A 12,540-nucleotide genomic window follows, 5' to 3' on the forward strand; every position below is an offset into this window, starting at 1 on the left:
TAAATATATTTGAAGATAATAAATAAATAAATTTATCAAATAATAAATATAATTAACAAAATAAAAATTGTAACAATAATATAAAGCTAACATTGATGATTTATTTTATCAACATAGTGATAAGCAATAACATTTTTTTTTAAAACGCCTTGTTTATCGGCAAAAAGATAATCAAAACAAACTTGACAACATAATGCAGGTAATTTAGGTGTAATGTTATCTTCCACAATAATAAAACAAGGTGGTGATTTTTTACAATAGTTACAACGTCGATGTTTAACTAATTCAAATCGAATGATAGGATATATCTCCAAATCTAAGTAATCATTGGATGACATAATTTTTAAGTCATTGAAACTAAATGTATGTTCACAATTACCTCCCATATGAACGAATACATTAGGGCAATTTAGGCGAAAAGTGAGATCTTTTATCTTCGTGTCTAACATACTTTTAATTTTTAATGGTTCTGATAAACACTGGGGCCTTTTATCATAAAATTGTTTTACTCGTTCAGCTAAATTTTGTGCATTTGGTCTACACATATCTACGTAAAATGTATCATGAATAAATATAAATGACGATGGTATTAAAAATCCAAAACAATCATCCATTTGTAAAAAATCATTTGAGGCCAATTTTGTAGTTACCAAGTCCCATGAACATAAAATAGTATCTCTAAGATCTAAAATAGTATTTTCACCTCTAAATAAATATTTTTTTTCTTCTACAAAATGAACTGTTCTCCTAGGATAATTAGGTCTTTTCCATTTATTCATCATTGGTCTGTAAAATGTTACAGTAACAATAAAATCATCTGGAACATTAGTCTTAATTTCAGGATAAGTTTTTTGTAAAAATTCTTCCTGGAAATTATAATACTTTAATTTTTTTCTGTACTCTGACAGAATAAGATTATTAGAAAGATATATATCTCTTTGCAAATAAGTATCAATATATCGCTTATTTAAAACTTTATCCTTATCTGTAAATACAGTACCATAATTTGGAGTTTTTGGATATTTATTAAAATATTCTTCCCTAATATTTTCTACATTATTTATGGCAATTCTAGCCATATTTGTATCACCTTCTAATTGCGTAACAAAATTAATGAAATTTCTATCCATATCGGTTGTATCCATTATAGACAAAACTGCCTCAATACCATTTTCATAAAATTTATGCCATTTTCTTTCAGTTTTACTTTCATCAGCAAAATCTTGATACGTTAATTCTTGACATAGTAAAATATTAATACACCATTTTTCTTTCCATCTCAAAAAACTTTTAAGATATCGTTCATTCATCTCAAGTTCAATTTCAGAACTAATTATTTTAGATTCTTTTCTTTTTCTTACTGAAGGTAAATCATCATCAGTGTTATCACGATGAAACTCTAAAGTAACATCATCTAAACCTTTTAAAGCAAATCTCTTGTTATTTCTTATTCTTTTTGCTTTATGTGCTTCAAAATCTGATTCACCAGTAGATGATTGTATTGGTAAATGTGTTAAATCCATTACTGAAGATCTTGGATGTTCTTGTTTCTCAGGAATATATTCTTTATCAATTAAATTATTTACTAAAATATCTTCTGTAATTGGTTTAGTTTTTGATATATGTAATTTTTTTTTAAATTTCTTAGAAATTAAATCCTTTGGTTTTATATTTTCTCCATTATCTAGAAAATGTTTCAAAATTTTTTTTTGTTGAATAGCAAGATCTAGGAATTCTGAAGCGATTATTGGCAAAGAAAATGATCCAGGACTTGTACGATAAAAATTTTTATCAAAACTCATATTTACATGAAAAAAAATAGTAACAATAAAAATATATTGTTAATTTTTAAAAAATAAAAGTTTTATATTAAAAAGGAATATATTTTTAGACACATAAATCCACCAAAATGTTATTTTTCCACACAGGAATTTACATAAAGTGGATAGAAAAAAGTTTTTAATTTATATGCACTGTATAAATATATATGAATAAAGATTATTTTTAATAAATTATTGGTTTCTACTATAAAAAGTAGTAAAAATATTTATCATGAATAAAGGAAAAAATAAAAATATATTGTCTTTTGTGATTTGAAAATTTTTTAAGAGTAAAAGCAAATTGGACTCTTTTAACGATTTTGTTGGTATCACGTTTATTTTAAAATAATATTGTCTTCTAATGTTCTAATAAATTTTTGAAATTATTATTATTTTATTATATTTTAATAAACTCAATAATGGTATTTAAAAGTTTGATAAAAGTTATAGTGGCATCAGCAGGTGCTGTTAGCAAAGCACTAGGAAGAGCTGTAAAAGAAGAAATAAAATGTATGTTATTATTATTGTTTTTATTAAATATTAATTATGATAATATTTTAGATACTCAACAAGCATCAGAAAGAATTCGTCAATCACAAAATACATCTAGTAATAAGAATGAAAATACTACTTCAAAATTAGGTATATCTTTACATGAATCTTGCCAAATATTAAATGTAAAAGAACCTTTTGATCCAAAAGTTATAGAAGAAAGATATAAAAAATTATTTGAAGTTAATGATAAATCAAATGGAGGATCATTGTATTTACAGTCTAAAGTTTTCAGGGCTAAAGAACGTATAGATGAAGAGCTAGCTATGAGAGCTGAACGGGAGTCAAATAATGAAAAAAATAAAAAGGAAGATTTATAAATATTTAAAATAAAAAACAGGAAAATTATTATTTAGATGTAGATAGGAATTTTAGTATCCTAGGAATATTATTTAGTTGTTTTTAAATTGAATAAAAAGTTAGAATGCATATTTTCTGGATATTTTATGGAAAAAAATATTACCAAGAATACTAAATTGTTTTTAAAAATCATATGGTTTTTTTCTTATGATACAAGTTTATCAATTTTTGACAACATAATTTTTATTAGCAATTAAACTTTTATTTATAAAAATATTTTTTTCAATTATCAGTTCTTTTTAAAAGTTAACTGAATAGTAATAAATCGTGTATTTTCATTTATTTAAGAATTGTAGCTTAAATTTTTTTAAAATTTAAATATATGAGAAAGTTAATAATTTGGTACAAAGTATACATATAAAGTGATAAATTATATTTAAAAGATAATAAAATGTTTAGAAAACTATTATTATACAATTTTGGAAGTCAAGTATGTTTATCAAAAACTTATCTAATTTTCCATAAACAAAAAAATAAATTTTAGCTTTTTGCCAGAGTAATATCATTCATTATTAATCTTAACTTCTATCGAATCATTGATGGTGATTTGTTAGGTCTTATCAATGTTCAGCTAACTTTAATGTATAATACTGCTTTATTTTTGTCCAGAGAACCTGTTCGGAGGACTGTATTAGCTAATAATGGAAAATTTAAAGAACTTATTGCAACAATGTGGATAAGGTACTTTTTTTAAATGGTAAAATGTTATCATTTTTATTTAGTTTTGGGTTGTCTATAATATTTGGAATCATTTTATCAGTAGTATGGATGGTTACATTAATGAATGTCTCCAGTAATTATCAGGATAAATATTTTTTCATGATTTTTATGTTTTTTTTAAGTATCATTGTTGAAGGTTTCAGTGAACCTTTTGCAATGTCATGCATGAAACTTGGTGAATCAGAAAGATTTTTAATTGCTCAAGGAGTGCTGGTATTTTTACAAAAAGTTTCATCAGCTTTTTTGATATTTATTTTTAAATTTGATCATGTTAATGGTTTGTGTTATGGTCAATTAATAGGATCCATAGGTTATCTTTTATACTTTATTTATTTTTGGTATAATAATAATATTTTATATAAAAACAGTGAAAATATAACTTTAAAAAGTTTATTTCAAATAAATACAAAAATATTCTGGTACTCTGAAAATAAAAAAATGTTATTATCATATCTTTTTCATTCATTGATAAAACAAATTATAACAGATACTTCAGGATATGTTATGACATTTACCAAATCTTTATCATTAAAAGAACAGGCTACTTATGATGCTATTGAAAAGATTGGTTCATTAGCTGTAAGAATTATTTTGAAACCTCTTGAAGAAGCTGCTCAAATATTTTATAATTCAAAATCAACTGATGCAAGTAAAGAAGAAGAAAATGAGAATAATATTTTTAAAAATTTTAAAACTTATTTAAAGGGTATTGGAATAGTAGGACTTGTGATAGCAATTTTTTCATCTCCTTATTCAGGAATAGCTGTTAGAATATTGTTAGGTGAAAATTTATTAAAATATGCTAATGGAGCTTTATTGTTATCAGCATATGCTAAAGTTTTAGTTATTATGGCTATTAATGGATTGACAGAATGTTTGGCTATGTCACTTATGAATGAAATTCAAATTTCTAAACATGGAATTTTTTTATTTGGATTAGGTATTTCTAATATAGCTGTTAGTATTATTTTATCAAAAAACATTGGTTCAATTGGATTTATTATTTCAAATGGTATTCATATGGTTATTAGAATTTTATATAAGTAAGTTTTGTTTAGTATATTTATAATTATATTATTTTTTTAGTTGTATTTTTATTGATAAAATAAAGTATACAAAATTCAGACCCTTTTCTGATTATTACCTTAAAAAAAGAACATTATTTATACTTTTCTTATCCATAATTTTCACACAATTATCTTATTATGTAAGTTGATAATTGTATTATTTACTTTTTTTTTCAGATTTTTGAAGTAAACAATATGGATAAAAATTTAAATATACTTGGTATTGTCAATTTTTCATTTTATGATTTAATTCATATTGCAATTGGCTTTTTAATTTTAATAGTATTATCATTATCAATATTAAAATTAGAATATTCAAACTTTAAAATATCTTCATCTCTATTGCATCGTAAATTAAATTAATTTTTTTTCTACCTATAATTGTTATTATAAAACTATCAATTTATAAAAAAATTATGTTGTTCTTAAAAGTATTGACTTTATAAAAAAAATTGTGCTTCAAAAAACAAAGTATAAAAAATTTGTTTATTTTTAAGTGATTTCAAAAGCTTAAAAAATTTATAAAAAATTATATAAATATAAATAACTTTATTTAAATATCAACAACATCATCACTATTATTGCAATCAAAGTTATCTTCATAATCAATTGTTGATTCATTATCAGATCTAGGAATTTCTAGCTCCGGAAGATAACTTATTAAAGAAGGGTAGTTGTTTTTAACTAATAAATATAACATACCTTGTCCATTAGGTAACTGATAACTAAATATATTTTCACATAAAGGTAAAACTTGTGAAACAATAAATTGACATGTTGTTTTATGAACAATTTTTGATGTATCATTATCAGGTATATTTTGTGAAGAAAGAAGATTGAGAAAAACTTTCCATAATGTTAAAATACAATTAACACCTAACTTATGTATATGTGGTGAATCCAATAATCCAAAATCTCTACTTACTATGTATGCAGATTTGGCAAAGTGACAGGCATTCTGGGTAACATTTATACATGCTGGATGAGTTGGAGAAACTGACCAATCTATACTCATTTCAAGATCTGTCATTTCTTCAAGAAATCGGTTTAAATTTGTATCACTTTCAAGTGAATACATTTTCCATTTTTCTTCTGATATTCTTAATTTAATAGACTCCAGAATATTTCCAAAATTTGATGTTAAAGCTTCTTTTAAAGATGGTATCAAAAGTCTGTTTATTTCAAAAGATAAATCTAAACCAATGTTAACAAGTTTATCACATTGATTTATTAAAATTCTCCATGTATGAGCACATACAGCCATTGTTGGGGCTACTTCTATGACATGCCTTCTTATTAATGATAATAATAAAGATAATTCACCCGAACACCATTGAAGAACAAGAGCGTATTGAGGTTGATTAAAAGATTCATTGGCAACTGACATAATATCTGTTATAAATAAAGAACATAACTTCTTGACATAACTTAGTGGCTCTTCACTAACTTGAAGATCACGAGCATTCCCACGTAATATTCCACTTCTTCTTTTTAAATACAAATCAACAGCTTGAGTTTTTCTACCTAAACTTGTTAAAAGATTTATGTTTTTTCTTACTGCTTTAGGACCACCGTGTAAAGCACCAGAACGAATATCATTACTTAATATTTGAACTAATTTTCTTTCACAAGCTTGTAATTGAGAATTTATTTCTGGATCACGACATTTTGTATTTTTCCATTCTAAAATCATTTCAACAGCTTGTTCAAAATTTCTTTGACCTATAATTACTTCCAATTCATTTGGTAATTCTGATAGCCATACTTGATCATCGTCATCCAACAAATTAATACTATCGTCTTCAGGAACAAGACTTAATTTGCCATTTCTTTCATTCATCTTATTTTCTAATCTTGCTGCCAATTCAGCTGTTGATGCTCTCCTACCTCTTATGGTATTTTGTCTTATAAGATTAGATTCATGTAACTTTTCTTTTTTTGCTGAATCAATTTTTTCTAACCATTCTTTTTTTAATCTTACTGTATTACACATAATATAATATTGGTCTGGAAAGACAAGTAATTTAAACATTCGATCTTTCTGTGAAGCATCAGCATTCTCTGGTTCACCTCTATTCTTGACATTGACTGCTGCTAAACCTGACAATTGATATGATGCATGAAGTTGATATTTATATTTTCCTCCATGTGAAGGAAAACCAACTAAAAGTTTATCTGTTAAAAGAACTAACATTATCGAATGTATTTGATTATGAGTATCAGGATCTATAAGAGTTCCCTCTCCATGAAGAATAATTTTTATTGATTCATTTTGACTATTTAAAATTCTTGCTACTCCATCCATCTTCTGAAGAATAACTTGAACAAGACTATTTTGGTTTCCAGAAAGAGTGTTCATAGACACAGATCTTGTACTCATCTTATCTTGATCATTATGTTCCATCAAATTTTCAATCAATTTTTTTTGTTCATTTAAAAGATTTGTCAAATTATACGTTTCTCTCTCCAAAACTATAGTGAATATTATTTTTTAAGAAGTGAAATTACTATAATTTACTTACTTGCAATTTCTTTAGAAGTAGCAATAAATTCTTTATAATTTGAAAAAACTATTTTTCTTATGGCTTCAGCACTTTCATTATCAATAGTTTGTAATTGTTGTCTAAATTGTTGAAGTTTTTTTGTTCCTTGACTTATATTAATATCCCTTAATTGATTACTTATATCTGAATAAATTTTTAAAATGTTTTATATCATATTTTTTTTTAAAACATACAATTAGCTGCATTAAAATTTTCTGATGTAAATATATCATCATCATCCATTTTATCTGTTATGATAAAAAAAAAATAAAATATGTATATATTAATATGACATTAAAGTGATATAACAACGTAGAAGTATATCATTTAAAATGTTTATATTCATAAAATGTTTATTAAACAGGGAAAAAACAAATTGGTGATATGTTACTTCAAAAAAAAAAAAAAGTAAATAGTTCAATTAAGAATGCTTGCTACTGTATGAAATTTATAATGACCTTCAATATTGTTGTAGATTTCGATAGGTCAAAAGTAAAAAGAAATGTATTATATATTCAACATTTAGTAATAAATTTCTACATTTTAGAAATTTTTATTTAAAATGAGAGTAATATTTAGGATATTTATTAAAATACTTAGTTCTAAATTAGCTTTAAGTTTGTTAATTACTTTGTTTTTAATATTAAAATTAAATATATATCTATTTAATAAAGCACCTGTTATTAATCTTACAAGTCCAGATAATAAAAGTATTGGTGAATACTTATCTGATTTCTATAAAAGTATTGAAGATGCTTTCAAACCAATAAAATATTTATGGAATATGAGAAATGGAACATTATCAAAAGATATGAATAAAAATTATAATGAAATTACTTCATTTAGTTATTATTATTTTTGTCCCTACAAATATTATAGTGAAAATATTACAACAGATGATCAATGGATTGTAAATCCACCTTTTTATATTTTTTCATCATACTATGATGATAGAGATTCAGATTATTTTATGAAAAATCCAGTACTTCAAATTATTAGTAGTGGATATAATATGAGTTATATTAATGAGAATGAATATTTTTGTCATTACTTTGATTCTACTACAAAAATATATCTATATTCATCTCCTATAATGGTTAGAACATTATGGAATAAAGCTTGGGATCCTCGTGAATCATTTTATACATCTTTTTTACTTACATGTCCTATTAAAAGTAATAATAATAATGTACTTTTTAATGTTGGAGGTTCTTATTGTCCAGATAAAAAGTTACCATTAAATTCTTTTGTTATTCCTACAAAAAATAATGATGAAAATTCTGATACTAGAATAACAACATGTGTTAAGGGATTAGATTTTAATCAAGATTTATCAATTAAACTTTTAGAATGGATAGAATGGCAAAAATATTTTGGTATTAATCATATAACACTATATACTTATACAATTCATGAAAATATGGAAAAAGTTTTAAAATATTATTCTGATATTGGTTATATAACAGTTGTTCCAATAACATTACCCGGAATTGAACCTAATTATCCAAAAGAAAGAAGTTTATTTATCAAAAGAAATAAACAACAAAAAAGGAGAAATGAATTGATACCATATAATGATTGTTTATATAGACATATCAAAGATTCAAAATATATTTTAGTTATAGATATTGATGAAATAATAGTACCAATAGAAGATATAAAATATCAAGAATTTTTAAAATTAATACCAGATTATAAATATTCAAGTATTATGGTACAAAATGTCTTTAAATTTTATAATGATAATGTGACAATTGATAAAAATTTACCATTAGCAAGTCATAATTTAAGATGTAAAAATTCTCAAGGTAAAGAAGCATATGCAAAATCTTTTATCAATACAAAATATACTTCAAGTGTATTTACACATTTTGCTTTACATAAACAAATAAATGGTACAATGAAATTTTACTTACCTAAAGAAGTTGGAATTAAATTACATTTTAAGAATAGATGTCCAGAGGAATCTATGTATGAATGTGATAAATTAATGAACTCAATGATTAAAGATGATCTTTTAATTTCAAGATCGAAAATAATAAAAAAAAATATTATTGATATAGGATTATCATTAAAATTAATAAATTAATATTTACAACAAATTTCTTCATCTAGAAATCAATAAAAATATTGGTATTTACAGTAGAGTCAGATTTTTTTAGATACTTCGATGATTCAGCTATTAAATCATCACCTCTTTTCTCAGTATTATGTTTTACTATTAGTGACCAATCATAATTTGTACAAGGATAATTTCTTTTTCTATACTCTTCTCTAAAAAGAGAACGAAGATAGTAGTAGTCTGGTGTTTCTTCAAATTTCATACTTCGTGCATACTCCATATATTTTATGAATATTTGATTATGATTACAAAGATCTTTTAATGTATAATTACATTTGGCATTAAAAATTTTTTCATATTTTTGATTTTTTGTAGAAGCTGCTATTCCTTGCCAAGGAAGAGATCCACGCATAAAGTATATTAGAACGTAACCAAGAGCTTCAATGTCATCACGACGACTTTGCTCAATTCCACGATGAGTGTTTAAAGAGGCATATCTTGCTGTTCCTGTTAAATGTTTATTTTCTTTATAACTTATATGAGTAAATGTTTCTGAACAACGATATCTTTTTGCTAAACCAAAATCAATGATCTATAAAATATTTAATAATAAATTAATTTTTAATAATCTTATCTTACATGTAAAAGATTTTTTTTTTCATTGAGACCAATTAAAAAATTATCAGGTTTTAAATCTCTGAAAAAATTTTTAGTAAAAAAATTAATAAAAAAAACTACCTATGAATATAATTAGCTTCATGAAGATACTGTAACCTATCCAGCATCTGATCTGCTAATAAAATAATAGTTTTTAAAGAAAATTGTCTACTACAAAAATTAAATAAATCCTCTAATGAAGGTCCCAATAATTCCATAACCATAACATTATAATCACATTCAACTCCCATCCAATAAATTTTAGGAAAACCAACACCATCTTGTAATTTTTGGTATAATTTTGCTTCAATATGTAATTGAGGATGTTTTGTAGTTCTTAATTCAAGCTTAATAGCTACTTTTTCACTAGTTAATAATTGAGTTCCCTGATATATTTCACCAAAAGTTCCTGAACCAATCTTTCCTTCAAGACGATATTTTTTGTTTATTAAAAGTTCATGTTTAATATTCATCTAAATAAATATTATTAAATAAAAGTATTATAGATAATTTTTTAACTGAAAAAAACAGTTGTAGTTATCTTTTTGACATAATTAGATTAATTCTTAATAGAGAATATAATACAAAAAAAAATATACAATTAAAAAAAAAACAATTTATTCACCATATTTTTTAACTTTTGTTGGAACAACATGATCATCTTCCTCTTCATGAGATCTTTGTAATATAGTTTTAGGTTGAGTTTTTGAGTATGCAGGACCTGTAAAAATAGGATTTTTGGCAGCAGCTTCAGCATGCTTAAGAATGGAACCTCTAATATCATCATTTTGTCTTAATTCTTTATTCCTATCCATTCCCATGTTACGTGCTAAATATGAATGAAGAGTACCACCAGTTTTATTTGATACTGATTGTGGATCATAATTTGCCGTTATAAATGTTGGTTTCTTCATATTTGTACCTAATTTTAAGGCTTTCTTAATTCTCCATTCAGTTAATTCTTTTTCTTCATCATCCTCATTTCGAGGTTGGAAGTAATCTAAAGTTAATGGAGCTAAAATTACATCGCTCTGAACAACAGCATTTTTACTTGGTTTTTTAGCTTTTCTTGTTAATGATTCAAGAACACCCTTAATACTAATGTTGATATCATAATAAATTGTTAAAGAACCATCTGTAAAACCTATCAATATTTGATTTATTTTTGGATGCCATTGAGCTCTGGTTGGATCTTTAGATAATTGTTTAGTAACTAATAAGTTAAGTGATGTATCAAATATTTTCAAAGATCCTCCTTTACCTTTTTGAGATTCAGAACATAAAGTAAAAATATAATTTCCATGAGGACTAAAACCACAATCAATATATTGTTGGTCATTTTGAAGATCCTCAACAACATATTCAGGTTTTGCTAATTTATTAATAGACCATAATTTAAGAGTACCATCCTTAGATCTAGTTACTAATTTAGTACTATCAGGAGAAAAGTCCAATGATGTTATACAATCAGAATGAGCAGATTTGTTTGAATAATTTGGTGCAACAAAAACTTTTCCATTTTTCCATATGAAAATACTACCATCCTCACAACCAGCTACAATCAATTTTCCATTTTTTGAGTATCCACAAACATTAGGAATTATTTTGCTATTAGAAGCTGTTTTTATTTTTATAACATGTCTTTGTTTATTTATACATTTAGATAATTCTTTCCAATCTTCTATACTCCAGATTCTTAAAGTTCCATCACCTGAACATGTTAAAAATTCTTCTTTAACTAGTGGATTCCAACAACAATAGTTAACAGATGTTGTGTGAGCTTTTGTTTGTTTAATGTCAACTAGATACATATCTCCTCGAGCTGTCTCTCCAAACATGGAACCATTTCTGTCAATAATATAAATGACAGGATTTGTACTACAAATCAAAGTATATTCTCCATTGTTTGAAGTTGAAACACTATTTATTATATGTCTTTCACAAGGATTTATAGTTCTTTCTGAATGAAAATGTGTATCCATTTTTGTAAAATCATACATTTTTACTTCACAATTAAGATCACCTGTACAGAATTTTGTCCCGTGATTATCAAAGGCAATTGTTGTTATGGCATGGGAACCATTCTTTATTGTTGCTTCCATTGATAAAGGTATATCTGATGGGTAATTGCTTTTAAAATTTTCTTCTACATTGTTTTCGTCATCTAAATATTAAAATTAATAATAGAAATTTAATACTTTTAAAAAGATTTATTCTTTTTTTTAGTAAATTACATACCTAATGATAATGTTCCATGTTCTTCATTTTTTTCTAATTCATTTCCTTTATTGTAATCATCGTCTTCTTCATCAGGTATTAAATTACAAATATCATTGGCTAATTTACTAGACCTAAATTCTTCTTTAGCTTCATTAATTATTCCACCAACTAAATCATTGAAATTATATGTTGTTGTTTGTTTAAGTCTATTTTCTAAAATAAAATAAAAATATAATTTAAAATATTTATCAACTTACTTGCTTTTCTATCATCAGTATCTTCAATCCTAGTAGGATCACTAGAATCCATAGTTTAAAAAATTTGTATTAAAACTTTTAAAAAAAAACAAATTGGAGAAATGTTTATTGTGATAGGTCTTTGATACAAATGATGTTCTCAAGTACATAGTCTAGACAAAATAAAACTTTAAAAAAAAAATTTATAAAATTTGTAGATTTATTTTTCAAAAGTTTTTAATTGATAAAAAATCATTATTTTTAAAGAAACTTGTCATTGGATCAAATTCATTGATTAAAAAA

The 12,540-nt window shown here is 24.4% G+C and overlaps 7 protein-coding genes across 7 annotated transcripts; 3 read left to right on the top strand and 4 right to left on the bottom strand.

The window, feature by feature from the left end:
* Positions 1 to 86: 86 nt before the first annotated feature.
* Positions 87 to 1,802, bottom strand: SRAE_1000274900 (snRNA-activating protein complex subunit 3; the record flags this gene model as incomplete). Its single annotated transcript, XM_024649861.1, has 1 exon — positions 87 to 1,802. The coding sequence occupies one exon, from the start codon at positions 1,800 to 1,802 to the stop codon at positions 87 to 89; it is 1,716 nt and encodes a 571-aa protein (XP_024503696.1).
* Positions 1,803 to 2,239: 437 nt separating this feature from the next.
* Positions 2,240 to 2,692, top strand: SRAE_1000275000 (Mitochondrial import inner membrane translocase subunit TIM16; the record flags this gene model as incomplete). Its single annotated transcript, XM_024649862.1, has 2 exons — positions 2,240 to 2,330; positions 2,382 to 2,692. 2 exons carry the CDS (start codon positions 2,240 to 2,242, stop codon positions 2,690 to 2,692), a joined length of 402 nt encoding a protein of 133 aa, XP_024503697.1.
* Positions 2,693 to 3,123: 431 nt separating this feature from the next.
* Positions 3,124 to 4,882, top strand: SRAE_1000275100 (Protein RFT1 homolog; the record flags this gene model as incomplete). The annotated part of the gene is made up of 7 exons (XM_024649864.1): positions 3,124 to 3,162; positions 3,217 to 3,413; positions 3,455 to 3,762; positions 3,940 to 4,097; positions 4,158 to 4,495; positions 4,539 to 4,659; positions 4,697 to 4,882. The coding sequence occupies 7 exons, from the start codon at positions 3,124 to 3,126 to the stop codon at positions 4,880 to 4,882; spliced, it is 1,347 nt and encodes a 448-aa protein (XP_024503698.1).
* A 190-nt stretch (positions 4,883 to 5,072) lies between these two features.
* Positions 5,073 to 7,305, bottom strand: SRAE_1000275200 (Exocyst complex component 8; the record flags this gene model as incomplete). The annotated part of the gene is made up of 3 exons (XM_024649865.1): positions 5,073 to 6,991; positions 7,042 to 7,206; positions 7,257 to 7,305. The coding sequence occupies 3 exons, from the start codon at positions 7,303 to 7,305 to the stop codon at positions 5,073 to 5,075; spliced, it is 2,133 nt and encodes a 710-aa protein (XP_024503699.1).
* Positions 7,306 to 7,624: 319 nt separating this feature from the next.
* Positions 7,625 to 9,151, top strand: SRAE_1000275300 (Domain of unknown function DUF23 domain-containing protein; the record flags this gene model as incomplete). The annotated part of the gene is made up of 1 exon (XM_024649866.1): positions 7,625 to 9,151. The coding sequence occupies one exon, from the start codon at positions 7,625 to 7,627 to the stop codon at positions 9,149 to 9,151; it is 1,527 nt and encodes a 508-aa protein (XP_024503700.1).
* A 22-nt stretch (positions 9,152 to 9,173) lies between these two features.
* Positions 9,174 to 10,254, bottom strand: SRAE_1000275400 (Casein kinase I; the record flags this gene model as incomplete). Its single annotated transcript, XM_024649867.1, has 3 exons — positions 9,174 to 9,716; positions 9,764 to 9,821; positions 9,863 to 10,254. The coding sequence occupies 3 exons, from the start codon at positions 10,252 to 10,254 to the stop codon at positions 9,174 to 9,176; spliced, it is 993 nt and encodes a 330-aa protein (XP_024503701.1).
* Positions 10,255 to 10,398: 144 nt separating this feature from the next.
* On the bottom strand, positions 10,399 to 12,310 carry SRAE_1000275500 (Gastrulation defective protein 1 homolog; the record flags this gene model as incomplete). Its single annotated transcript, XM_024649868.1, has 3 exons — positions 10,399 to 11,945; positions 12,020 to 12,214; positions 12,259 to 12,310. 3 exons carry the CDS (start codon positions 12,308 to 12,310, stop codon positions 10,399 to 10,401), a joined length of 1,794 nt encoding a protein of 597 aa, XP_024503702.1.
* Between the last annotated feature and the right edge of the window lie 230 nt (positions 12,311 to 12,540).

This window comes from Strongyloides ratti (genome assembly GCF_001040885.1).
Source record: "Strongyloides ratti genome assembly S_ratti_ED321, chromosome : 1".
Lineage (NCBI taxonomy): Eukaryota > Metazoa > Nematoda > Chromadorea > Rhabditida > Strongyloididae > Strongyloides > Strongyloides ratti.